Consider the following 26,700-nt stretch of genomic DNA (forward strand, 5'->3'; position numbering starts at 1 on the left):
GGTTGACAATGACTTATAAAACATAGTTATGATGATTAAATAAGTTACTTGAATGCTGGCAGGGTCTTTGCATTCTCCTCTTGGTTGAAAATGACATGTGAAATGAAAAGTTAAGTACTCTAACCAAAAACACAAAACAAATCAATCATTCAACGCCAACATCATTTAATGATATTATCATTATAGCACTAGTCATTGAATGATATTATCATTATAAAACATAAAAGCACTAGTCATTGAATGGTGTTTGGGAACACTAGACATGCTTTATTTCAGAACTTTTCACAATCGATTTAAACATCTCACATATACAAAATAGGTACAATAAACTTTGTGGTTTTTTTCTTTTGAGAGAGAGAGGCCGCCTAAAATCCATTCAAAATGGATGAAATAATGTGCTGTCAGCATGAACACTGCATTGAAGGGGGAATTGAAGGAGAAAAATGGCTGAACAAAAACAATTCAAAACTTCGAGACAAAAATGAACAAAAAAATGCTTTTTTTTTAAACGGTCAAAACCAGACAAACATCAGACCAGACTTAGGAAATTGCACCTGCTTAAAATGGGGTTAATCAGGGGGGACCTGTGCAAGACTTAGTCAATACAAAGAAACACAGTAAGAATGAGAGTGGTTTCCTGCTCCTACACAGCTGGATGTTTAGCACCATAGGTCTCTGCTTCAAGTAATTCAGCACCTTTGATACAGGACGGAGCTTGAAGCCGTAGAACTCGTAACTTCTAGGTTGTGGATCAGACAGGTTCTCAATATTAAAAAAAAAAAAAAAAAAAAAACAGGCATGAGGTAGCTTCAACCTTTTTTTGTAATATTTTTGTGGTTTTAAACCTCCTCATTGGAAGATATACAAAGACCACAAAGTGATGCATACGTTCAGCGTTTTTATTACACTTCTTTTATTTTTTACAAAATGATGACATGTCCCACAACATGGTGTTTTCCCGCGTCTCTTTGGGCTGCTGTATTAATTTGCATTGCACAAAGCTCCGTTCAGTCCATTGGTCCTCTCCGATAGAGCCCAGTTTAAGCAAGTGGATGCGCAGTGGAAAATCAGCATTCAGTATAAAAACAACACAGAAAGAAGGGCAAAGATTCTTTTTTTCTTTCTCTCTTTTTTTAATTTATCATAAGTCCATTTATTTGAAACAGACTGGGCCAATGTCCAAACCAAACTCTTGATCAGCTCCACCAATGTCCAAAGGTGCAATGTCGAGGATGGGCAGGCGAGATGGTTTATTTGTTCTGTATTCAATGACTGTCTTGCTCCACTGGCCAGTGTGTCTCTGCAGAGGTAGGATGAAAGGAGAAACCATGTATCAGAATAGTGCACCCACTCAGTATATCAAATCGTGAAAACATACAAATGCTTCACTTACAATAATACCCTACAGTAGCCCATGATACTTTAAATAGTCAGATTCCCAAATTCTTTCACTAACCAATAAGTTACAGAAAACTACCCTGAGCCTGAGTTGAACCCTTCCACCATGCACTGCATCTATTTGTGTGAGTGAGCACAGAGAGAACGAACAAAGCTATTATCCAGACATTGCGGTGGAAATGAAAAGGGGACTTACAGTGCACCCGTCCTCCAGAACGTTGAAAGTGAAGCGGCTGTTGCCCTCGGCACTCAGCTCCACGTCGTTGGAGCCCTGCAGGAGCACGGCCTTCTTCAGGTTGCCGTTCTCGCCGTCCATGTACGCCACGCTGTTCTTGCAGTGGTACGTGATGTTCTGGGTGGCCTGGTTGGCCAGGAGACGCATGAAGGCCAGCTGAGTGGCCATGCTCTGGGGGCTCAGGGTCTCGTCATTGTACGCAAACTGTGAAACAACATAGGAGGAATTAAGACAGGATCAGTGTCAAGATATAGACTCAAGCATTTAGAAAAAAAAACCTTGATGAAGAAGCATATAGATCGATGTCTGATGATCTCCTTAAAATGGAACCAATTCAATCATGTTAAGGGTAGTGGATATTAATGTAAGCCAAACATATGGTTCAATACTATACTAGTAAAACATGCCTCAAATCAGACTGGTGTGCCAATCAAATCAATGTGTCTTCCTGATGTTCAAACTGTCCGCTCTTGTCATTAGAATCAGTACAGGTTCAGTCTGCTCACCTCAGTACCACCGTTAATAGTCTCTCCGAACCAGACGTGCTTCTTGTTCTCAGAGCTCCTGTACCAGTTCTTGCGGGCGATGCTCTCTGGGTGAGGGTGGATGCAGGTGTGTCCGGTGGAGAAGTCGCAGTGGGCCTTGATGGCGTCAGCGATGCAGCCCTGGTTGGGGTCGATCCAGTAGAAACCTGCAGGGGAGGACAAGAACGAGACACATTGATTAGCACTGATAATACTAATAACACTATTATTAATACTTCACTGGGGTTTTACTTTGTTTAGGTGTTGTTTAAGTTTCAGGTTCGACATGATACTGTATATTTTATGAGTTTGATCGCTCAAGGACAGTATTGGTAGTGAAATGTAGAGTGATAGATAAAGAGGTGGAAAGTTGTTGAGACTCAAAGGATGTAGATATTGTATTGGTTAAAAGAGTATGATGGTTCTAAGGCACCTCAGTGAGTCAACCAATCAATAAAGAGATAGACAGAGCTGTGTCTGTGGTACCAACTCACCACTGCTCCATTCAGGGTGGCTGAGTTTGATGTCTCTGCAGGTACGGGCGGGGTTCTTCTTGGAACCCTCGGGGGTGAGCAGGTTCTCGATCTGGGAGTTTAGGGACTTGATGGTGGCGTCCACCTCGTAGTCCTTGGCCCTGAGAGAGGGCTGGTCGGCTCTGTACTCATCGTATCCACCAGACTGGTCGTATCCACCACCAGCAGGACCTGCGGGTCCGGGAAGACCAGGAGAGCCGGGGGGACCCTGTGGGCGAGAGAAGAGAGTTAACAACCTCAACCTTGGTCAAAGGTCACTACAAGTGTAACTTGTATTTGTGAAGTTATGTTTAAGCTAATTACATGTTAGCCTAGATACATTATGCGTTTGGATGTGAACAGCTAGTATCTGCCTTCACACAGAGCTTATTAGATCATCCCTCTTTGTCAGCCATACTGTGGCTTTTATCTGACTGGCTGACTGACTGACTGAGGCAGGTGTGAGTACTAGATATACTCACAGCAGGTCCGAGATGTCCAGGGGAACCACGGTGTCCAACAGGTCCGATAGCACCATGACCTCCAGCTCTACCATCCTTACCAGGGGGACCATGGGGTCCGGCAGGGCCCTAGAAACAAGCAGAGGGAGATGACAAGGATAGTTGTCAATACATGCCTTTTATCTGTCTAGTTGGAGGAAGATACAATGGAGGGAGTTTGATGTGGATAGCACAGGTTACTTACTCTGGGTCCAGCAGGTCCAGTGATACCAGCAGAGCCAGTCTCACCAGATGGTCCCTGGAGGGGAGAGATATGGTTAGATTAGAGACCTTAGGGGTAGCTACAGAATACTGCAGGGGTGGGATATGGTAAGATAGTAGACCTCAGGGGTAGCTACAGCACAAGAACATTGTCATACAGTAAATTATTCAGATTTTTACGTGACCTGGAAATAAAATGAAATGGAGGTGATACAAACTTGGGGATATGGGCTATTTCCGGATATGAGATTAGATTAGATTATGTTGGATGGATGGATGGATGGATGGATGGATGATAGACAGGAGGGTCAGAGCAGTCATCATGACTTACGTTTGGTCCGGGCATTCCCTGGAGACCACCATGTCCACGCAGACCCTTCATGCCTCTGTCTCCTTTCTCTCCAGCCCCACCCTTCTCTCCACGGGGACCAGCGGGGCCCTACAACACAAGGAGACAGAACCATAACAGACATGCGTTATTTCATATCGACCTACAGTATAGGCACAATTAGGCTTCAGCAATGTATTATGATAGTTAAAATGATTAGACAAGTCTTAACTCAGCTGTCCGAGTCAAGATGAGGTTGGATAAGGTACTCACGGGGGCACCACGGGCACCAGCAGCACCGACGGGACCACCATTTCCAGTTGGGCCCTAGAGAGGGAGAGAAGAAGATTAAGAGATGGAACCATGATAACAGTACCTTTGTGTAGTGGAGAAGTTGTCTGTTTTATGTGAATATGAACTTACAGACTCTCCACGGTTTCCAGGTCTGCCGACGGCGCCGGAGGGTCCGTTAGGTCCGGGTTGACCAGAGCTTCCAAGGGCTCCAGGAGAACCAGGCTCACCACGGTCACCCTGCAAGGGGGCAAAGTTGAAAGTTCAAGATATTGTTTCAACTGATATGAAGGTCCGTTCATATGAATGTTTCATGTTCCTGTGATGTAAAATGGAATCTGTAACCTGTAAAATGGAATCAGCTTCCCCTCTCCCAATCCTAACCTTAACCATTAGTGGGGAAAATGCAAAACTGACCCCCAAATCAGGGTCTAGGGGCAACTTCACCCTATACCACACATGAGAGAGGAGTGTACCTTGAAGCCAGCAGTTCCGGGACGGCCAGGAGGTCCATCGTTGCCAGGGCTACCCTGTGGGGTGACAAAATAGCATGTTAATTGCGCTGCCATGTGAACTGCATGTGAACTGTAATTTCGATTTTGAGCCATATGTTTACTTACAGGCTCTAAGTACTTGTTTAACAAATCAATGAATCAATCAATCAATCCTTACCTCACGTCCAGCCTCTCCCTGAGTACCAGTCATACCGGGCATGCCAATGTTACCAGCGGGACCACGGGGTCCAGAGGCACCAGCAGGGCCAAGTCTACCAGGCTCACCCTGAATGGCACACAGTATCACAGGATCAACACAGTACAAACACATACCATAGTAACAGTCAATGTACTGTATCCATAACTCATCAATGGATTGCAACGCAGACTGATATGGTTGTATGGGCTGCACTAGTCTGGAATAGCCTGTCATTTTCAAGAAGTGTGATTTAGCCCATTTTTGATCATTCCAATATTATATGCCAAATAGCACATTTTCCAGAGCTTTTTTATGTTCTGCAGTTGGATGTGTCTGCTAAGGCAGTTTGAATAATATTTTGAAATAACAGAAGGTGTGATGTTCTCACCACAGCACCAGGACCACCAGGAAGACCCTTGTCACCACGGGAACCAGGCAGACCAACGAAGCCAGAGGGTCCGAGCACACCTTGGGGTCCAGCGGTACCAGGAGCACCCTGAACAGGGACAGAAGATCAGGAGGTGAGAGTGGAGAAAAGCAGAGAAAGAAACACTATCACTTCCCCCTATCACCATTAGTGGTGAATGGGGGTGTTTTGTTACGCAGCCCAAACAATGTAAAATGCCTTGAGACCAAATGAAAAGCTAGCCTGGTCCCAGATCTGTTCTGTGCTGTTTTGCCAACTCCTATGGTCTCATTGCAAAACAGCACAAACAGATCTGGGACCAGGCTAGTGAAAGGCATGACATAAATCTCATCCATTCTTGAGAAGAAGCCTCAATGGGAGCTATGAAGACTTACGGGAGGACCGCTCTCGCCAGTGGGTCCCTTGTCTCCAGCGATACCAGAGGGTCCAATTTGTCCATGCTCTCCCTGAGGTCCCGCGGGACCAGAATCACCACGGAGACCACGAGGACCATCCTTACCAGCGGGACCGGCGGAGCCAGGGGGCCCAGAAATACCCTGTGTGTAGGGAAGAGGACGGAATAAGTGGTTATTGAGGGGAAAAAAGTGAGAGGTGTGTGTGTGTGTGTGTGTGTGTGTGCATGTGTGTACTTACAGCGGGACCGGGGCCTCCAACTCTACCGGCAGCACCAGGGAAACCAGTCAGACCCTGAAGAGAAAGAACACAGAGGTCAAAGGTAGAAAGCAGCCAAGGTCACTGGGTCACAGAGAGATGGGGTGTCGTTCACAGGCGGCTAGTGGCACCTTAATTGGGGAGGATGAGCTCATAGTAATGGCAGGAACGAAGTCATTGGAATGGTATGAAACACATAAAACAAATGGTTTCCATGTGGTTCATTCCATTGACTCCATTCCAGACATTATTATGAGCCGTCCTCCCCTCAGCAGCCACCTGTGGTGTCGTGTGTGTGTGATATCAGTGACAGTACTTACAGAAGGTCCAGCATCACCACGACCACCAGGGGGGCCAGCGGGTCCACTAGCACCCTAGACAAGAAAAGTCAGTAAATTATATCATTCCCAGTGAGGATTTACAGTACATGATGTCTGTGTGAATGGATATAGTTGATTCCCGTTGAAGATAGCATTTCTGAGTGAGACTTACAGAAGGTCCAGATTGGCCAGCAGGTCCAGAAGGGCCGGCGGGGCCGACATCTCCCTTTCCACCAGCGGGTCCTTTCTCTCCTCTAGGTCCAGACTGACCATCAGAACCCTGCATGGAACACAAAGACACAGGTCAGAACATAACAAGGGCAACACAAGCAACACACACAAGCAACACAAGGTAGTGTGTGTGTGTGTGTGTGTGTTGGCACGCGTACATAAAATTGAACACATGTTTGAGGGTATACGGCTCCATGTTAAAGAAAATCACTATATTCTGATGCATACATGGGACATGTTTATGTGTGGTTTCAGAGTATCAACTGAAGCAGTACTTACAGGGGGCCCGGCAAAGCCAGGAGGTCCGGCAGGTCCACCCTCTCCACGCTCTCCCTAAAACAGAGCAGGAACATGATAGGGTTGACTGGTGTTTTTGGGAAGGCATTCTGAATAGTAGATCATGCTAGTCCTTAATTCCTTTGAAGTGTGATAATGTGTTATATAAGTAGTTGTAGGTACTTACGCTGGGTCCACGAAGACCAGCAGGTCCGGCAGGGCCGAAGGAGCCAGACTCACCCTGAAAGAGAGCAAAGATGGAGAATGTAAATGCTGAATCAACTCAAAAATCTGAAAAGAATCAGCTTGGAAGCTCAGATGTAGAACATTTCTCCATGGTCTGCATAACTGATCAATGAACCCTAGCCTTTCAAGTTCCACAGGATGTCCAGTATTCAAGCTGAAGCGTATTAACTACCATTTGTTTCCAAAACAATGAGTTGCCATATCCTGGCAGATGAATTTGAAGTGTGATGGTGTATAATAGAGTAGGTGTCCAGGCAGTGTTGTGTCTTCCAGGGGCATGTCCAGTAGGCACAGCACAGAGGAAAACGTTTTTGAAACAGGGAGGTACTTTTTCAATCAGAAATGTTATGTTTTGTTTTCTGATGCAAATCGTAAAACAATATATTGGCGCTATGGTGCAACCTCCTGACCGTGACACAGGTTTCCATCATTTGAAGAGGACATCAGCTGTTTGGACCTTGGCAGTGTGCTACTGAAAACTGTCCAGCAAATGGCAACGTTGAGGTTCTAGATTCAGAAGCTGTGGCAGGTGGGTCAGTGCTATCTGGAATCCTTGGGACATCCATACCCTAAACTCTAACCCAAACTCCTAACTTAACCATTACCTTAACCATTTCAAATTCCAGCTGTATATCATTTCCACTTCAATGGGGTAGGGACACTCCAAGGATCCCGGGTTGCACGGACCGTGGCAGATGGGGCGCAACAAGTTCTTCTCTCTGGTCTGGACTAGAGGCCTTTGTTGTTGTCCAAATATTCAGAATGACCATACTCAGCAATATAGTCCATTCCATATCTTGATCAATTGTGAAGAGCCAAAGAGCCTTGAAGAAGCCTTGCTATTCCTGCTCTGTAGGTGAGTGAACGGTACTCCATCTTGGATGTGCATAATCGTTGACAAATCTTCCCTAAGTGAGCCCCACAATATTTCTCATCATCTGAACCAATGTGTTTCTTTCATCCTTTGCTATCCTTTCATGTGTTGAGGACTAAGGGAGACGATATTCAGGCTGTGTACCTTTTCACCATTAGCACCGGAAGGTCCAGGGGGTCCACTTGGTCCGGCGGCACCCTAGAAAGAGACAAGGCACAAAGTCAGACTAAAACACAATAGAGACAGAATAACAATGTATTGGATGTTGTTTTCACTCTGAAATTGACCTAATGAGATGAGAGAGGAACTTACACGGGCTCCATCTCTTCCCATGTTACCCTCAAGTCCTCTGTGTCCACCCTCACCCTAGATTCGAAAGATGGGAAAACACATGTTAGTCACTCGTTTAAAATAACCATTATATATTATTGTTTTTAGTCAAGATCTATCAGAGAAGATGCTGCATTAAGGCGAAGAATGTCAAATTCTCCCAATGTTTGTATTGTAAAATAACTATGAAGCGCTGCATTTCAAATCAGAAATGATCATTGACATCTATTACAGCTCTTATTCAACTTTTGTCTTGTGAAATTTTACTTTTTTAAATATGTTTACTTGCAGCATATTCTGGGGGACTTACCTTCTCACCCTTGGGTCCAGGAGTACCACCGGCACCGCGCTCACCGGGCATGCCACCGGGGCCTTGGTGTCCAGGGCCGCCAGCAATGCCGACAGAACCAGGCTCTCCCTGAAACACAGACATTGGTGAAGAATGGTTCCACCTATCAGCTATCCATCTCATGGAGCAAGACCATGAGTGGTTAGGAGCTTCATCTGACTGCAGTGCTTAAAAGAACAGTGGTGTATTTCTCATACAGAATCGGGTTGAGTCTTCATCAAAACCATACATTGGTACTACCAGATCTATTGTAGGGCCAGAAGATATTACAGACCACATAACATGACCAGGAAAAACTCTGGGCATTGTTTACAACAGTAATATGGTTCTAAGCCCTTCATAGAGCTGGGATCACCTTGCCCTATTTACAACAGTAATATGGTTCTAAGCCCTTCATGGAGCTGGGATCACCTTGCCACCATCGGGGCCTGGAGTTCCAGCAGGTCCACGAGCACCGATGGCACCCTGAGATCCAGCAGAGCCAGCAGGACCAGAGTTTCCACGCTCTCCCTAGGAACAGACAGAGAGAGAGGGTGGCTGTCAGCATCTGCCATGGGCACATCACAGTATGTATACACTACAGGTGTGTGGGTGTGAGATGTATATAAAGATGTAAATGAGTGAACAGGATCATGTGCATGGCAACAGGTGTATGGTTGACCAGCTGTCAGAAGATCATAGTTAGTGGTCTGTGAGAGGTATTCATGAGTGGACATACCTTGACGCCAGCGGGTCCGGGGAGTCCCTGGTCTCCGTGCATACCCTGTTGAGAAATGAATGCTTTGTTAGTGCAAGATATTACATAGTAAGAATACTATTCGAATAAAGAGAATATACTGAAACGGAGGGAAAAGGAGGTAACATTTCTATCAACTAAAATTTGCTGTTAAGTTTGTGTTACAGGGTAAATGTATTTGTTTGAACTTTGTTATGGCTTTGTGGATGTAGGTTTGTGGAAGTGTTTATGTGTTTGTGGATGTACAGTGGGTTTGTGTTACAGATCACAGGTTCTAGGTTTAGTTGCTCACTTGGTTGCCAGGTTTGCCAGCCTCTCCAGCAGGTCCAGCGGGGCCGGGCAGACCCTGGAAACCTGGTGCACCAGAGGGTCCCTGCTCTCCCTTCTCACCAGCGTTACCCTGTAGAAGAGGAGAGAATCAAGTTCAATAAAATCAAATGCAATTCACTGTAAGATTAGATTCTCGTTCTTACTGTGTATTTAGAGGAAAGAGTGTAGACTACTTACAACGACTCCAGCTGGGCCGGGGGCTCCATTGTTACCATCAGCACCTGGGCCGCCCTAAGTAGAGACAGTGAGAGCTAGGTGAAACACTGACATTGGCAGCAGGTGAATGATCTATGATACATGGTAGTTCAGTCAAAGTTCATTGAGGAAACACAACTCTTTTGTAATAAATGACTATAGATGTAGAGTAAGTAATACTTAGGATACTTAGCTTTACCAACCGCTAATTTGAGAGATGGCTACCATAGTAGTAATTGAATGCCTTTAACAGTAGAGAGTTGATAATGTAATGACTGTTGTCTGATGCGGGGGTACTTACTCTCAGACCAGTAGAGAGTTGATAATGTAATGAATGTTGTCTGATGCGGGGGTACTTACTCTCAGACCAGTAGAGAGTTGATAATGTAATGAATGTTGTCTGATGCGGGGGTACTTACTCTCAGACCAGTAGAGAGTTGATAATGTAATGAATGTTGTCTGATGCGGGGGTACTTACTCTCAGACCAGTAGAGTTGATAATGTAGTGAATGTTGTCTGATGCGGGGGTACTTACTCTCAGACCAGTAGAGAGTTGATAATGTAATGAATGTTGTCTGATGCGGGGGTACTTACTCTCAGACCAGTAGAGAGTTGATAATGTAGTGAATGTTCTGATGCGGGGGTACTTACTCTCAGACCAGTAGAGAGTTGATAATGTAATGAATGTTGTCTGATGCGGGGGTATTTACTCTCAGACCAGTAGAGAGTTGATAATGTAATGAATGTTGTCTGATGCGGGGGTACTTACTCTCAGACCAGTAGAGAGTTGATAATGTAATGAATGTTGTCTGATGCGGGGGTACTTACTCTCAGACCAGTAGAGAGTTGATAATGTAATGAATGTTGTCTGATGCGGGGGTACTTACTCTCAGACCAGTAGAGAGTTGATAATGTAATGAATGTTGTCTGATGCGGGGGTACTTACTCTCAGACCAGTAGAGAGTTGATAATGTAATGAATGTTGTCTGATGCGGGGGTACTTACTCTCAGACCAGTAGAGAGTTGATAATGTAATGAATGTTGTCTGATGCGGGGGATACTTACTCTCAGACCAGTAGAGTTGATAATGTAATGAATGTTGTCTGATGCGGGGTACTTACTCTCAGACCAGTAGAGAGTTGATAATGTAGTGAATGTTGTCTGATGCGGGGTACTTACTCTCAGACCAGTTGAGAGTTGATAATGTAATGAATGTTGTCTGATGCGGGGTACTTACTCTCAGACCAGTAGAGTTGATAATGTAGTGAATGTTGTCTGATGCGGGGTACTTACTCTCAGACCAGTAGAGTTGATAATGTAGTGAATGTTGTCTGATGCGGGGTACTTACTCTCAGACCAGTAGAGAGTTGATAATGTAATGAATGTTGTCTGATGCGGGGTACTTACTCTCAGACCAGTAGAGAGTTGATAATGTAGTGAATGTTGTCTGATGCGGGGTACTTACTCTCAGACCAGTAGAGAGTTGATAATGTAATGAATGTTGTCTGATGCGGGGTACTTACTCTCAGACCAGTAGAGAGTTGATAATGTAATGAATGTTGTCTGATGCGGGGGTACTTACTCTCAGACCAGTAGAGAGTTGATAATGTAATGAATGTTGTCTGATGCGGGGATATTTACTCTCAGACCAGTAGAGAGTTGATAATGTAATGAATGTTGTCTGATGCGGGGGTACTTACTCTCAGACCAGTTGCACCAGTTGGTCCCTTATCACCACCCTTGCCAGCCTCACCCTGGAGGGCAAGAATGAAGAAGAGACCATGGAAACGTCAGATGATCATCGTTTCATGTTGGTTGACAGAATATACGAGCATATTCTGTCCATATTCTGTCCTTCAATTTCACTTCCTGTTTATTCTTTTGATCCTATTCTGCGATCCATATCACTTCCTGTTTATTAATTTGATCCTATTTTGCCCATATCGAAGTGCATCAACAACCCAGCTGTCTCTCACAGTCCAATCTCACGCTAGTAGATCAACTTCCTGGTTCTACTTACTCCAGGTCCCTTGGGGCCGGGGAATCCGATGTTACCGGGCTGGCCTCTGGGTCCAGTTGGGCCGGGGGGACCAGTGCGTCCGTCCAGACCAGCAGCACCCTAGAATAGGACACCAACCAACGGGGATCAGATATGGCACACTATCACTAGGTGGGTTTTAACATCGGTGGATGGGGTGGGTTACTGTAACCATACCACCAATACCACGTAAGTGCTTAGAACCAATTCATTATCATGACCAGCAATTTCATTGTATTCTAATATTTTAGGATATACAGTATTTGAAAGGATGAATACTGGAGATGTGTTTAATTACTTACAGATGGGCCTTCCTTGCCTGGGGGTCCACCCTGTCCAGAGTTTCCGGGCAGGCCCTATTAACAGACAGTACTTGTTAGTCATTTAGCATCACAGATAGAGATCACATGCTATATTTGGTTCAGAGATTAGAGAAGAGAATCCATTACACATCTTATTGAAACATGATTGACAGGTGTGTGACACTTACTCTGGCTCCAGTCAGACCAGACTCGCCAGCACGACCGGCATCACCAGGGGCTCCACGGATACCAGCAGGGCCGGTGGCTCCACGAGCTCCGGGCATACCCTGGCAGAGAGGGGAGGAGGAAGAGGAACCCATGAGTACAGAACAGTCACTATATTACAAGGTAAAATTCACTATTTTCTTCCTGCATTTGAACAACTTTCATCAATGTTAATAATATTTATTAAACACAATATTTTGGGAAACTTACAATGGGACCACCTCTTCCCTCCAGACCAGGCAGACCACGAGTTCCAGCACCTCCCTATGAGACACAAACAGACATGAGTCAACCATAACCACTCACCTGCACCGTATAGCAATACACCAAGACTGTACCCCCACACTGGGTCTGGTATGATATACTCACTCTAGCTCCACGCAGACCAGCGGGCCCGGTGGCACCAACCTCGCCAGTTGAGCCTCTCTTGCCCTCCTCACCAGCGGGACCAGCGGCACCCTGGACACCAGAGTGACCCTGAAGGAGAAAGCAGAGACATTAAAGACTGCCACAAACACACACCATGTACTGACATAATGCTAAAGCATACCTATACTGCATAACAGCAGTAGTATGGATACTCACAGGCTCTCCCTTAGCACCAGAATCTCCTTTTTGTCCAGAGGGTCCAGGGTCACCCTGCAGTCAAAGAGACACAGATACATGATCAATATCTCAATATTCATACAGATTGTGTTAGTAAAGTGTTGTTCAACTGCTTTTTAGGTCCAGCGGTACTCACACCAAGGCCTCTAGCTCCAGTGGATCCTTGAGGGCCCTGGGGGCCGGGACCTCCTCTTGGGCCGGGGAAACCAGGGGCTCCAGCAACACCGGGGAGACCCTAGAACACACATAGGATGGAAGAGTGGTGAGTAAGAAGACAGCTGAAGTACCTACTGCATTAACATGATCATAACATTACCTAATCACATTACCATAATCGTACCCAATCACATTATACAACCACATGATCTAATCACATTACCTAATCACATTACCTAATCACCCAATATCCAATGGTGTCACTAGAACAGTTACCTTATGGCTAGTATATCACTTATATGTAATGTGGGAACAACTGAATTAATTTCTGTCCTTTCATGAATTCTAAAGCTAAAGCGATTCATTGTTGATGCTATTTGAGTGTGCCATTTGAGTGTGCTATTTGAGTGTGCTATTTGCTGATAAGTCAACTGCTGTGCTTCAATCATAACTCATATCATGCCTATATGAGTCCAAGGCTCAAGTGAACAAGATTCTACATCTTGACCTTTGTCTCACCCTAAATGACCTTTGGACTGTCAATCTAGTCTAACCACAATGCAACTATGGCCAGAATACTTACAGCAGCTCCCTTGGCGCCGTTGATACCATTGTTACCAGGGTTACCCTAAAAGGAGAGGAAAAGGAAAGAGAGAGTGTTACACACAAGTGTGTAGAGATGCCAAGAAACCAACCAACATGATAGAAAATATATATGACCATTGGAGAGAGAGTTACAGTATGTATTTCAGGACCAGGTAACAAGAACATCAAGAGAGCCTCTTCAATATGACATATTTCACACTGTGATAATGTTGTAGTTTGTTGGTAGTATATACTTACAACGGGACCGACGGGGCCAACGGCTCCATTAGTACCGGGCTCTCCTCTGCCTCCCTGAGGTCCGGATGGGCCATTGGCTCCAGCACCTCCGATCTCTCCCTGTTACAGTAACATTTTGACAGTCACACAATCCATTCAAATGGGTAATAAAATGTTTTATGATGTTATATAGATGTTTTAATAATATAATAATAATATGCCATTTAGCAGACGCTTTTATCCAAAGCGACTTACAGTCATGTGTGCATACATTCTACGTACAGGTGGTCCCGGGAATCGAACCCACTACCCTGGCGTTACAAGCGCCATGCTCTACCAACTGAGCTACATAGGAATACTATGTATGGAATCATTAGTTTGGTCAACATGATTGATTTACTGTCTAAACTAAAGAGACCAATCAGATTATCGGATAGTGATAACCAATTAGAGAATCATGATGGGTGTTGAGGAAGCTCTTTAGATGTGGTTCTACGGTTCCCAGAACTGGGAATCTTCTCTGGTGTCCACACTAATAATGTCCATGATATACTAAGGATTGTGATCATGAAGAAATGCTTTGGAGATGACCATGATGACGTCGCTCACCTTGGGGCCAGGGGCTCCAGGGAAACCAGGGGGGCCAGCTGCTCCAAGAGGACCCTGGGAAACAGGAAATAGAGATGACAGTGAAATAGAGGTCAAGGGTTACAGAAAGTGTTGTAAGATGAAGCTACCCCTAGAAGCGGTGCGATCTAACTTCAGTTTTAGCATTTCCACCTGTAATGATTTAGGTTAGGATTACGAGAGGGATAAGCTGATCCTAGATCAGATCTGGGCCTAAAGATTTTTGTAATCTTTTTTATTTAACTAGGCAGATACAGTAACTTCTACAGAGGGGTCACTCCTAGGTTATCCATAAGGTTAAGGGGTCAGAGATTATGGGGTCAAAGAAGAAGTAGCACTCACAGCAGGGCCGGCGGGTCCGGTGCTTCCATCAGCACCACGGGCACCAGCGGGGCCAGCAGGGCCGGCACGGCCTCTCTCACCATTCAGACCACGAGAACCCTAAGGTGGGGAAGAGAGGCAGAGAGAGAGTATGGTTGAGTACAAGTGTGTATTTATTTTTAAGTGCGTGTATATAGTAGATGATATATTACTGGTTGTACATTTGATTTCCCAACGAGGATAATACATAGTGATTGGTGATCAGTAGATAGTGAAGAGGATACAGCAAGTACTCATCTCCATTGTTTCCTTTGCAATCAGCTATGTGAACGCAATGTATTTTGCACGTGACAAAAAGGGTAAAGAATCAATGTGAGGTACTTTCAGGCTCGGCTATGCAGGTGACATGTTCTATTAGTGATACATATGGCTCGGGCTAGCACCTGACAACATGCTAATTTTGACATTTTCCTCTTGGGAACAATATGATGAAAAAGAGAAGGGTGACAATGTGTGAACTTACAGCTGGTCCGGGGTTTCCGTTAGCTCCATGGGCACCTGTCTCACCCTATGGGAGAAGCAGGAGAACACGTATTCAGATGACAGGAGGTCATAGGTTACAAATGGTGTGAACACTGGATATATCTAGATTGATAAACACGGTTGTAATAGAAACGTAATTCTCAGAGATTTATGTAGGTACTATGGTGAACAAGTGGTAAAACAAACACTGATATTTGAGTAACTGCTATCAATGTAGCGGGATTGTGACTAAACGTGCACTAAAATGTGCTACTGTATGTGAAATTCACTTTACTTTTAGGTGTTACAGGGTAGGTTTCCGGACCCAGGTTAATCCTATACGTCAAGTCAAAAGCTTGCACAATGGATCTCTCCATTGAAAGTGTTTTTTTAAAGTCCAGGAACAGGCCTAATCTGTGGCCTACAAAGATGAAAGCTACACCTCCTGTGCCATCTGTGGGATTTGACAGGGATAAAGCAATTAGGTTGTGATTGAGGAGGATGTACTGTGGCTGCAACATTACCTTAGCACCTCCTGAACCAGACTCTCCCTTGCGTCCATCCAGACCATTGTAACCCTGGAGCACAAAGAGAACAGGTTAGCATCCTGAGACAATACACAATTATTATAGTCTAAAATCAATTAACAGGAAAAAAATAATCTCCCCCACCCCCTTATCGTTCAGATCATATTGATTCTCATGTTGATTATCTGGTGAGGGAATATTAATTTGAGTTTAATCTAGAGATCTCTGCCAATTGTATTCTGTTTGATGTAGGATGCATTTTTGCTCAGCTTCTCATGGGACAAAACTCCTAATTTCCCATCATTACTAGTCTTTTCTATAGACTATATCTGCATCTCACCAGAGCCACAGTGGGGGGGAATAGGGTGTCATTTGTGATGAGTACTACAAGGGAAGTGTGTGACCGGGTCACATTCAGTGGGGTGCAACATTACAGAACATCCAGATACAAATGTATTACGTAGAACAGACATGTGGAATGGAGAATCATGTCAGCTCTATACAAGTAATCTCTATCTGTAACCGGGGATACTATATAACAGGGTTGTTGGGAGGTCGTTAGGAGAGGCAGGGCCAGGCAGGTGTTTATGTAAATACTCACTCTGTGTCCCTTCATTCCAGGAAGTCCAGGAGTTCCGGGGAACCCACGAGCACCCTACAGAGGAGGGAAAGAAGAGGTTTTAAGTGATAACACTTTATGGATTCATGTATATTTAGTGTCAATGTATATTTTGTTAAAGTCTGTCAGCTCTGGACATTGCCCTTACCTGAGTTCCAGGGCCACCTCTGTCACCAGGCTTTCCAGGTCTGCCGTTGTTACCCTAGAATTGAACAGACAAGCTGCATTAGATGTGTATACTGTAGGTCCACTATCATGATAGCATGTGTCTGTAGCATTTTCCACATTCTCTAATTGCCCCAGTAGGCAAGTAGTGCCACAGGTAGATAGTTATTAAACCAACAGTTAGACCAAAATAACACCAAGAATTTTAACGTTTTACTTACATCCTCACCGGGCTTGCCAGCGGATCCAGAAGGTCCACGAGCACCAATGGAGCCCTTGGATGAGAGAGATGTCAGAGGTCAGGGTTAAGGTCATAGTCAAATTCTGTGTTCAGTGCTCTAGGTTGCCTTTCTGTGTAATAGTGTAGATGGCTCCATCTGTGTCTGTAGAGTTTAAATGGTTAACGCACAGGTATGAGAAATTAATATCTGTTTAGTCCAAATTGACTATGGGGTATCACTGGGTGGGGATGTGTTGGACTATAACTATACTACATGAGACAGTGTTGAAGATGTGGGATAAGGGGTAGAGGAGAGAGAGAGTAAGGGGATATGTATAGAGTTATATGCTGAGCTCTGATCAACCTGTTATAGAGAGAATGTTACAGTGGGTTACAGTTTCCATGAGAGAGTTATCTTACAGTCTGTCCGGGCTCTCCAGGCTCTCCAGCGTGTCCTGTGAATCCTTGGGGTCCCTGTTGATGGGAAAATGACAAGTGAGTCGATTTATCCAAATTAGACATTGTTTTATTACTATGTGATCAGTTAGGTGTTATGAGTAAAACCAGGACTTATTCCATCCTGAACATGTGATCTGATCCCTAGTTAGGGGCTATAGTAGGGTCCTAGTTAGGAGCTATAGTAGGGGTCCTAGTAAGGAGCTATAGTAGGGTCCTAGTTAGGGGCTATAGTAGGCGTCCTAGTTAGGGGCTATAGTAGGCGTCCTAGTTAGTGGCTATAGTAAGGGTCCTAGTTAGTGGCTATAGTAAGGGTCCTATTTAGTGGCTATAGTAAGGGTCCTATTTAGTGGCTATAGTAAGGGTCCTAGTTAGTGGCTATAGTAAGGGTCCTAGTTAGTGGCTATAGTAAGGGTCCTAGTTAGTGGCTATAGTAAGGGTCCTAGTTAGTGGCTATAGTAAGGGTCCTAGTTAGTGGCTATAGTAAGGGTCCTAGTTAGTGGCTATAGTAAGGGTCCTAGTTAGTGGCTATAGTAGGGGTCCTAATTAGTGGCTATAGTAGGGTCCTAGTTAGGGTTCCTAGTTAGTGGCTATAGTAGGGGGTCCTAGTTAGGGGCTATAGTAGGGGGTCCTAGTTAGGGGCTATAGTAGGGGGTCCTAGTTAGGGGCTATAGTAGGGGGTCCTAGTTAGGGGCTATAGTAGGGGGTCCTAGTTAGGGGCTATAGTAGGGGGTCCTAGTTAGGGGCTATAGTAGGGGGTCCTAGTTAGGGCCTGTAAGTTTTTCCTGGCCAGGTCACTGAGTCAGGAAAACCTCCTGGCCTTCATGTTGAGTTTATATGAGAAAAATAAACCACCTTGTGTCATTTGAGAACTACTTACAGGGGATCCGGGAGGTCCGTTGGGCCCTCTAGATCCCATCAAACCCTGAGGAGAGAAAGACAAAGCACATTGAAATCAGATCAAAGTAAAGTTACTGTACATGATCTTAATACTGTTCAATCAAAATGGATGTCCAATTCAGATATGAATCACTGCAGGGGGAATGAAAAAAAAAGGCTGTGTGAAATGTGTGACATCTTATCCAAATTTAAATCTAAAATGATTTGGGAAGAAGAGAGATAACATTTTAAGAGAATAAAATGGTAATACATTATTAATGGTTACCGAATTGGTAACAACAACAGATTAAGAAATATATGAAGAAATAACTGCAGTGCACCTGTTATGTCCAGGGTTTGGTGTCATATGCTGGACGATGAAGAGGTCATGATCAGTTTTGTAACAGCTCATGATCTACAATGCAGTTTCTGGCTGAATCCCAGAAGAAAGCCTACTTCATAGGCACTGATAAGATTATGAAAGGCTATCAGCTTCACGGTTACAACTCTACCTTGTCCTCCAATAGGCCAGGTGGAATTTTCACAACATTGCTTGCTTACATCCATCTTATCAGATCCATACAAATGCCTAGGGGTCAGGGGATAGGCAAGGACTAGTGACAAGGGAATAATGGCCTAAGGCCTAAGCAGGGACAGTGCCAGTGCCAGTGCCAAGTAGGTAGGGCCTACAGGGTGTGCCAACTGGTTAGGGGTGAGGGTTTAATTTGGGGTTAATTCAGGGTCTCTCTCTCTTGTGTTCGGGGGCCTCACCATGGGTCCAGGTCCGGGGTCGCTGCCTTTTCCTCCATCAAACTGAGCAGCAAAGTTCTGGCAAAACAAAACAGGGACACACATTATCACAGAAATGAACAATTAATAAAAGCCATGTTTGACAAAAGATAATGGTATAGTAGTCATAATTCCATTGGTTAATCCCAGAGGGTCCTGAGACATCAGAGTAGTAGTTCTTAGAGTCAACCATGATGAACCATACTGAACAATATTGACAAACTTTCCCAGTATTGAAAATTTGTCTAAAACTACATTTTAGTCTAAAACGAAATTCTCAGAATAAAAGGTCATTGGAACCTCCAATCACTTTGTGTGTGTAAGCCATGTTTATGATTTACAGTGTCAGGGGGTCATCATGGAGTCAAAGGTTGTTAGGTCAACAGGGTATAAAGTCATAAGGGTATATGAGGTCATGGGGTCAAGACCACCCAATTGAACTCATCCCTAGAGAGTACTAGGTAAGTATTCAAGGGACACTGAACACTTTTACCATGGCTAATTTGAAAGAGGAACCAAGTGCCATGCCCCAGTAACAAACCAAAACAGAGGAGTTCTGTTGGTCACATTTAGAGTTACAAATGTCCTCCATTTTTTGGGGAAAAAATTGCCAGCCAGTGAAAACATTTGTTACAGAACTGTCAGACATTTCATGTGTGACTAAAACATGCTTGTTTTTAGAGTGAGAAAATGAGGGACATAATGATATCGCTGAACTTACTCCTCCAAGTCCAGGGGGACCAGGGGGCCCGGCAACGCCAGGGAGTCCATCTTTACCATCTCTTCCATTACGGCCTTGGGGACCCTGAGAGAGAGATAGAAACAACTTATTATTTAAAGAAATGTTTCAGCTAAAATACTTTACATTCTATACATATTCATGCTGTAATTCCGCTGGAAATGTCCTTCATTCTCTGCTGTTTTTTATGATGACTTTCTATTTTTGTTTTCTGTTGTGATGTTGCCCTGTCCTGCAACATGCTGGAAGTGCTGTATTGTACACTATAGAAAAATGGGAAAACATTCTCCATTATTAGATAAGCAAAATTATTTCAAAATGACTACAATTTACAAAATGATGTATAATTGATCTATAGCCATTTTAAAATCATATGTCATAATATATCTGGGTAAAAATACAGCCAATAATATCGTTGTCAACATCGAGGATGTAGGCCTCTGTGCCATGTGATCAAGGGGTGTGGCCACAACGGGGTCAAAGTATCTCATGTAGCCCTCTCAGAAATGTACATTTAAACAAGCATAGTAACTTGCAGACACCTAACATACAACATCTAAACAACATCTAAACACCAAAGGGGACAGCTGGATTCTTTGCTTACCCTGTCACCTCGAGGTCCTTTCTCTCCCGTTGGGCCCTGTGGTGGGAAAATATCTTAATCAGACAAACCACTCAAATAAAAATGTTAAAAGCATATCAGTACTTCTAGCAAAGCTGGTCAGACCCTAATCTCAAATAGACTGCATCAATGTTAATTAAAGGAAAAATCAACTCAAACTATCTTTTGGTATTTTTTTCATTAATCCAATGTTGATCATTATGATGATGTGGCCAGTGACACTTTGCTTTTTGAAAGCCCAATATCTTGAAAACTTGACTGCTGACATGTAAAACATTTTGGGACTGTATCAACAGTGGATTAATGAAAATATATATATATATATATTTTTGGAGTGGATTTTTCCTTTAATTGATTTCAAGCGTTAGAAGATAGCAGTCTATGTGTCATAATGTGTACATAAACAAACTTGACCTTACAGTTTGAGGACAAGCATGTTAACACATGCTTGTCCTCTCACTTGACCTTTGACCTTTGAGTAATCCTGAGCCTCAAAGTTTAGATATGCCACACTTTTCTATACTAGTAAATGACACATAAGAACATGTTCTCACCTTGAGTCCCCCCTAAATAGAAAAGATGATAAATAAATGTAAGATTTATTTATTCAGTCTTTCCTACATTTCTTATGTCATTCAAAGTGTAAGCTATATCAACCGTACCTCACTTTTCTCAACTCTTTTTTTCCAACAAAGCATATTAGTTGCCAGTGTCATAACACAGTATTGCATGCATAAGTGTATATTATAAGTCACATGCTTGTGCAGATAACTATATCAAAAAGATAACAGCACATAAAGATATAATATCATATTAAGCACTATTGCAGAGAGATGTTTAAAGGTGCACTATGGGGCTGGGTCAGTGATCTAATGCCAAATCCAGATTGATGTTGCATGGCAGTAGGCTATGCAGGTGTATAGGCAAATCAATCAATCTTAATCAATTCACATAGAAACACTGCCCCTTTAAAGCCTCAGAATGCCAATATAGAGCTGCGAAACAATATCCAGGTGAGCAATTTGTCGCAATCTCAACTATAACAGACCATTTTAAACAAGCAATACTTCCTTTATACTGTAAAAACAAATCTGATATAATACAGACCAAATCCAGGGGATGTGTTAAAAAAAGCTTCTCATAGTAGGAGTGCTTATCTAGGATCAGGTCTTACCTTCCACGTAATTGTATTAATTATTATCTAAAGTGCTAAACTGATTCTAGATCAGCACTTCTCAGAGACTTACTGAATATGGGCCATTTTTAGCTTTCAAACCTCTTCCTGATCCTATTAAAGGGCCTGTTGTGCCCAGCGGCCCCATGGGTAAACCACCACCAGCACTGGCAGTTTTAACGGTCACTGACACCACCCCTGACCAATAGGAGCCTCAACTATTCATTGGCAGCAAATGAAGAAAAAATAACCCTCTTCAGAGGCAGCCTAGAAATCGAAGTGAAATACTCCGCAATAGTTGAGATCGCTCATATTGTCGACAGAGGCCACTTTCACCGAATATTAGCTGGAATTTGGAACCAACAGATAAGATGCAAAAAGGTAAAATCTCTTCTAAAAGCTGTTTTGATAGATAATATCATGCACATGTACTAACCGCTGTGATGTTTCAACGAGGAGGAGGAGGAGGAGGAGGAGAAAGGACATACTCAGTTAGAACATGATAACAAACATAGTAAAATAGTTTCTGGAGCAGTCTAAATTCTCTCTTATTTTGACGCATTTGTCTAATGCAAAATGCCTTATTTTCCTTTGTAGATAGCAAAATAACTGTTGTTATGATAAGCTTCTAAACGGCAATCTGACAAAAACAACCAAAACCATATAAAAGGTGAAAGGTAACTGTCCACAGAAATGCAGCCAAGCTTCTACAATATTCAATAGAGTTTTGTCAACAACATTGGGTCATATATAGGCCTGAAGTAGTTACTAAAATTCAACAGCATCCATCTTTAGGGAAAATAAAACTATTCAAATAGGACTGAATTATATTTAATAATAATAATAATAATAATAATAATAATAATAATAATATAATAATGTATTGTTGACAACTTCTCACTGCCTGGAAATGTCAGTGTCATTTAGACACTTGCCAACCAGCCAGTGAGAAGTGTTTACAGGCTTCAAAGGCCTGTGTATCTGCATCCCCTAAGGAAATGTCAGTGTCATTTAGACACTTGCCAGCCAGCCAGTGAGAAGTGTTTACAGGCTTCAAAGGCCTGTGTATCCGCATCCCCTAAGGACATCTATTTGTGATGGAGAGAAGACCACAAGTAAACCTTGTGTAATTAGGTACTGTATATGAATGTACTGCTAGAAATTAAGTGATCAGCATTCACTATAGTATACCTAAGTAAATTATATCCTATCATATGCTATCCTATGCTTTTGTATTGCATCATTGCCTATTATCTACTCTGTATAGCAGGGCTGCCCAACCATCTTCCTGGAGATCTACAGTCCTGTGGGTTTTCAGTCCAACCCTAATTTAACACATTCTACTAATTAGCTGCTAAACAAGACCTTAACTAGCTGAATCAGAGATGCTAAATTAGGTTTGGACTGAAAACCCACAGGACAGTAGATCTCCAGGAAGAGGGTTGGACTAAAAACATACAGGACAGTAGATCTCCAGGAAGATGATTGGACTGAAAACCTACAGGGCAGTAGATCTCCAGGAAGAGGGTTGGGCAGCCCTGATGTATAGCAACTTGATTTTGAGGAGTCTAAATTACTACATTTTAGTCTAAATTACATTGTCAATGGTTCTGAAGAACTATCATCTTATGTTGCTTGTTATGACCTAGGCGTTTCCTGTTTAGGCCTCAGTGGTGTCCTCATTATGATGCGGCATAACAACCAGTTCCTCTACATTTGGTCCTGCTCTGCTGATGGATTGGCATCGCACCTCCTCTAAAATACTGCGTTGTAGTAATGTCCTTATGTGGCCACTAGATAACGCATTTGGACACTTAAAAGAATATCATCACGGAAAAAAATGTTTTAACTTATATTACTTGTATATACAACGAAAATGTCATTTGTTTTACTTGAAAATAATGCTCTTAATTCTTATAATACTAATATTAACTATATTTAAATGAAATAGCTCTAAACCTCTACACAAGGCAGTCTCTTTCACAAGGCCTAACAAATAGGTCATAGCTTGCACTAAGTTACTCAAGAATATGTCAAAATAATTTTGGGATCGAAAATCTATACTTTTGTAAAGATCTATATGTATTTCTATAGAAAATATATCTTGGAGGGTTGATGCCAAAGGGGATGCTGTTAAATTGACCACCAGGGGGCGACGTTTCAATTCCCTATAATAAAAGTTTATTCCCTGGACTCTGAACAGTATGTACAACGCCCCAAACTTTTCATCCTAGGAGTTTAAATATACATTCCAATTGTAGTCTAGATGTTCGCAGTTCCATTGTTCTAAAAACTATTCAAAGACACTACATTAACAACTTTAAACGATTCTTTCAAGCCTGTGATAACGTTCTCATCAGTGCGTTTCTCTGACTAATCAATTGTATCCACGGAAAAAGAATGAAGAATCCACCGAAATGACCAGGATCCGTTCGGTTTTATACAGCCAGAGGGAAGCCCTCAAAATAACTTTTAGTGGTCCGCTGGTTATTTCCAAGTAAGTTCCATATAAAAGCCAAGCATAAGCGCTGTAAGGTCCTCCTGAACTCTTAAAACAGGACAAAAATCCCCGGTAAAAGACAAAAAAACATATCAAACTTACATTGGCATGATGCTAGAAATGAAGTTACTGCAAGCAGCAACAGAATCCGGTTATCCACAAAGCTGAGCATGTCTAAGCAGACATGCAGACTCCTTGTGCTGCAGTGCCCTGTTTAACTACTTCAAGCAGGCATACAGTTGTGGTGACTAGAGTAACTCCAAGCTTGGAAACCTGCTGCCGTGATGCTAGAATAATACAGACCAATCAGTCCTATTTATATGGCAGGAGGTTCCTTTGTCTGCGTGTCAACAGTCAGCCCTCGGACCAATAGGAGAAGTGAAATCCTATACGACTCCCATCCCATCCCATCCCCAATAAGTCATGTGGTCCTACATCTCCAGCCTTCTCCCAGAAACGTTGGCAATGCTTCGTCGATGATGACGAGTGCATCGTTTTAATTAGATCCATTCTTGAGGACGTGGACAATGTAGACGTTTAAAAAGGAGTAAGACCTGCATTTTTTTTCTCAGACTTTTTGTAAGGTGGTTCATCACACTGGACGTGTAGCCGAGAAAGAAGGGGTAGTTCAGTACGCCGGAGCTTGGTGAGGGCACGTTGGCCATCCGACTGTCATCTTGTGCTTTGCCCGGGTCGGGTCTGACGCGTCGGCCAAATCTGTCCAGTGCGGTGCGCGCAGGAATGCGCCCTGCATCTCTGTCGGTCGGATTTAAATAATAAAATGCCATACAGGGAGAGGACGCAGGAGATTTTTCTGGTTGTAAAAATCAGCTATTTTTTTCATGGACTATTTGTACTCCAAGTTTGACTTTTTAAACCACCCAAGCTTTACGCATGATCACTATTTACTGTTTTGCACAATCATTTCACTGACTTCACACACAGGCCTCTCCCTGACTGTCGACATTGTAAAGCTTCTAACATTTCTAAGTGAGTCCTAATGAATATAAAGAAAGCATTTTTCATTCATCAAACAAACATTTTATATATTTATCTGAGTGAATAAAAGCACAGGTTTAATGACAGATCATCCCCCAAGCAACATACAGTATAAGATATGGGTGTTTTGATATAAATGATAGCACAGCTGTAGGCTACATTACATTAATTGATGGTGATGGTGGATCCGGTGTTCAAGGGGAACTATATTCTGGAAAAGCCTTTGCATTGTCATGGAATGGAGCTATTCTACCGCCTGGACTGATCATACAAAAGACAGGTGAGAGATATCTGATTTCAGATTCTCTCTCTCCCTCCCTCCCCAATCAGCTCTTACCTGGCCACATGACCAGACATGTTGGCAGTCACACTACTACCACACTAATGCTTCCCTAATGCTATCTCTACCTCGCACAGTCACACTACTACCACACTAATGCTTCCCTAATGATATCTCTACCTCTCACAGTCACACTACTACCACACTAATGCTTCCCTAATGCTATCTCTACTTCTCACAGACACACTACGACCACACTAATGCTTCCCTAATGCTATCTCTACCTCTCACAGTCACACTACTACCACACTAATGCTTCCCTAATGCTATCTCTACCTCTCACAGTCACACTACTACCACACTAATGCTTCCCTAATGTTATCTCTACCTCTCACAGTCACACTACTACCACACTAATGCTTCCCTAATGCTATCTCTACCTCTCACAGTCACACTACTACCACACTAATGCTTCCCTAATGCTATCTCTACCTCTCACAGTCACACTACTACCACACTAATGCTTCCCTAATGTTATCTCTACCTCTCACAGTCACACTACTACCACACTAATGCTTCCCTAATGTTTTCTATACCTCTCACAGTCACACTACTACCACACTAATGCTTCCCTAATGCTATCTCTACCTCTCACAGTCACACTACAACCACACTAATGCTTCCCTAATGCTACCTCTACCTCTCACAGTCATACTACTACCACACGAATGCTTCCCTAATGCTATCTCTACCTCTCACAGTCACACAGACCCTTTTTATTTGGACTGCACATTAAAGAGTTTGATATGATCATACATTCAAAAGTAAATGTAATGTTTACTACAACAGCCGATTAGAAAATGATATCTTTACCACACCAAAGTGTAAATATAATTGATGGAGGCTGTTGTAAAGTAAAATGGACTTAGTTTAATATATACTGATCAGAAATATAAACACAACATGCAACAATTTCAGTTCATATAAGGAAATCTGTTAATTTAAATAAATTCATTAGGCCCCAATCTATGGATTTCACATAACTGGGCAGAGGTGCAGCCATGGGTGGGCCTGGGAGGGTATAGGCCCACCCACTTGGGAGCCAGGCCCAGCCAATCAGAACAGGTTTTTCCCCACCAAAGGGCTTTATTACAGACATAAATACTCCTCAGTTTCATCAGATGTCTGGGTGGCTGGTCTCAGACGATCCCGCAGGTGAATGAGCCGGATGTGGAGGTCCTGGGTTGGTGTCGTTACATTTGGTCTGTAGTTGAGAGGCCAGTTGGACGTACTGCCAAATTCTCTAAAACAACATTGGATGCGGCTTATGGTAGACAAATTAACAGTAAATTATATGTCAACAGCTCTGATGGACATTCCTGCAGTAAGCATACCAATTGCATGCTCCCTCATCATTTTCCTTTTATTGTCCCCCAGCACAAGG

General features: G+C 43.2%; 1 protein-coding gene across 3 annotated transcripts; it reads right to left on the reverse strand.

The window, feature by feature from the left end:
• Positions 1-241: 241 nt before the first annotated feature.
• LOC118399622 (collagen alpha-2(I) chain) lies at positions 242-24,274 on the reverse strand. Of its 3 annotated transcripts, XM_052472612.1 has the most exons (49): positions 24,080-24,274; positions 22,631-22,632; positions 20,286-20,321; positions 19,664-19,747; positions 18,925-18,981; positions 18,155-18,199; positions 17,239-17,292; positions 16,820-16,873; positions 16,582-16,635; positions 16,416-16,469; positions 15,812-15,865; positions 15,289-15,333; positions 14,787-14,885; positions 14,427-14,480; positions 13,839-13,937; positions 13,579-13,623; positions 12,976-13,074; positions 12,819-12,872; positions 12,603-12,710; positions 12,444-12,497; positions 12,197-12,295; positions 12,009-12,062; positions 11,689-11,787; positions 11,369-11,422; positions 9,651-9,704; positions 9,436-9,543; positions 9,126-9,170; positions 8,819-8,917; positions 8,369-8,476; positions 8,041-8,094; positions 7,873-7,926; positions 6,796-6,849; positions 6,612-6,665; positions 6,274-6,381; positions 6,102-6,155; positions 5,764-5,817; positions 5,505-5,666; positions 5,092-5,199; positions 4,683-4,790; positions 4,487-4,540; positions 4,143-4,250; positions 3,993-4,046; positions 3,723-3,830; positions 3,375-3,428; positions 3,152-3,259; positions 2,652-2,898; positions 2,140-2,324; positions 1,595-1,837; positions 242-1,300 (listed from the first exon to the last, which is right to left on the reverse strand). In XM_052472612.1, exons 1-49 carry the CDS (start codon positions 24,147-24,149, stop codon positions 1,154-1,156), a joined length of 4,059 nt encoding a protein of 1,352 aa, XP_052328572.1. In that variant the 5' UTR covers positions 24,150-24,274; the 3' UTR covers positions 242-1,153. The 3 variants fall into 3 exon arrangements, with proteins under 3 accessions (XP_052328572.1, XP_035651757.2, XP_052328571.1); XM_035795864.2 differs by lacking the exons at positions 6,102-6,155; positions 22,631-22,632; positions 24,080-24,274 and having other exon boundaries at positions 20,286-20,447; XM_052472611.1 differs by lacking the exons at positions 6,796-6,849; positions 7,873-7,926; positions 8,041-8,094; ... (2 more) ...; positions 22,631-22,632; positions 24,080-24,274 and having other exon boundaries at positions 20,286-20,447.
• Positions 24,275-26,700: the final 2,426 nt, after the last annotated feature.

This window comes from Oncorhynchus keta, chromosome 20 (assembly GCF_023373465.1).
Source record: "Oncorhynchus keta strain PuntledgeMale-10-30-2019 chromosome 20, Oket_V2, whole genome shotgun sequence".
NCBI classification, from domain to species: domain Eukaryota; kingdom Metazoa; phylum Chordata; class Actinopteri; order Salmoniformes; family Salmonidae; genus Oncorhynchus; species Oncorhynchus keta.

Coding starts and splice junctions, on each gene's coding strand:
- LOC118399622 (XM_052472612.1), bottom strand. CDS start 24,149: ATGCTCAGCTTTGTGGATAACCGGATTCTGTTGCTGCTTGCAGTAACT. Junction 12,873..12,975: donor CTGGAGCTAGAGGCCTTGGT/GTGAGTACCGCT, acceptor CTTTGACTGCAG/GGTGACCCTGGACCCTCTGG. Junction 6,850..7,872: donor CCGGTGCTAATGGTGAAAAG/GTACACAGCCTG, acceptor GCTCTCTTTCAG/GGTGAGTCTGGCTCCTTCGG.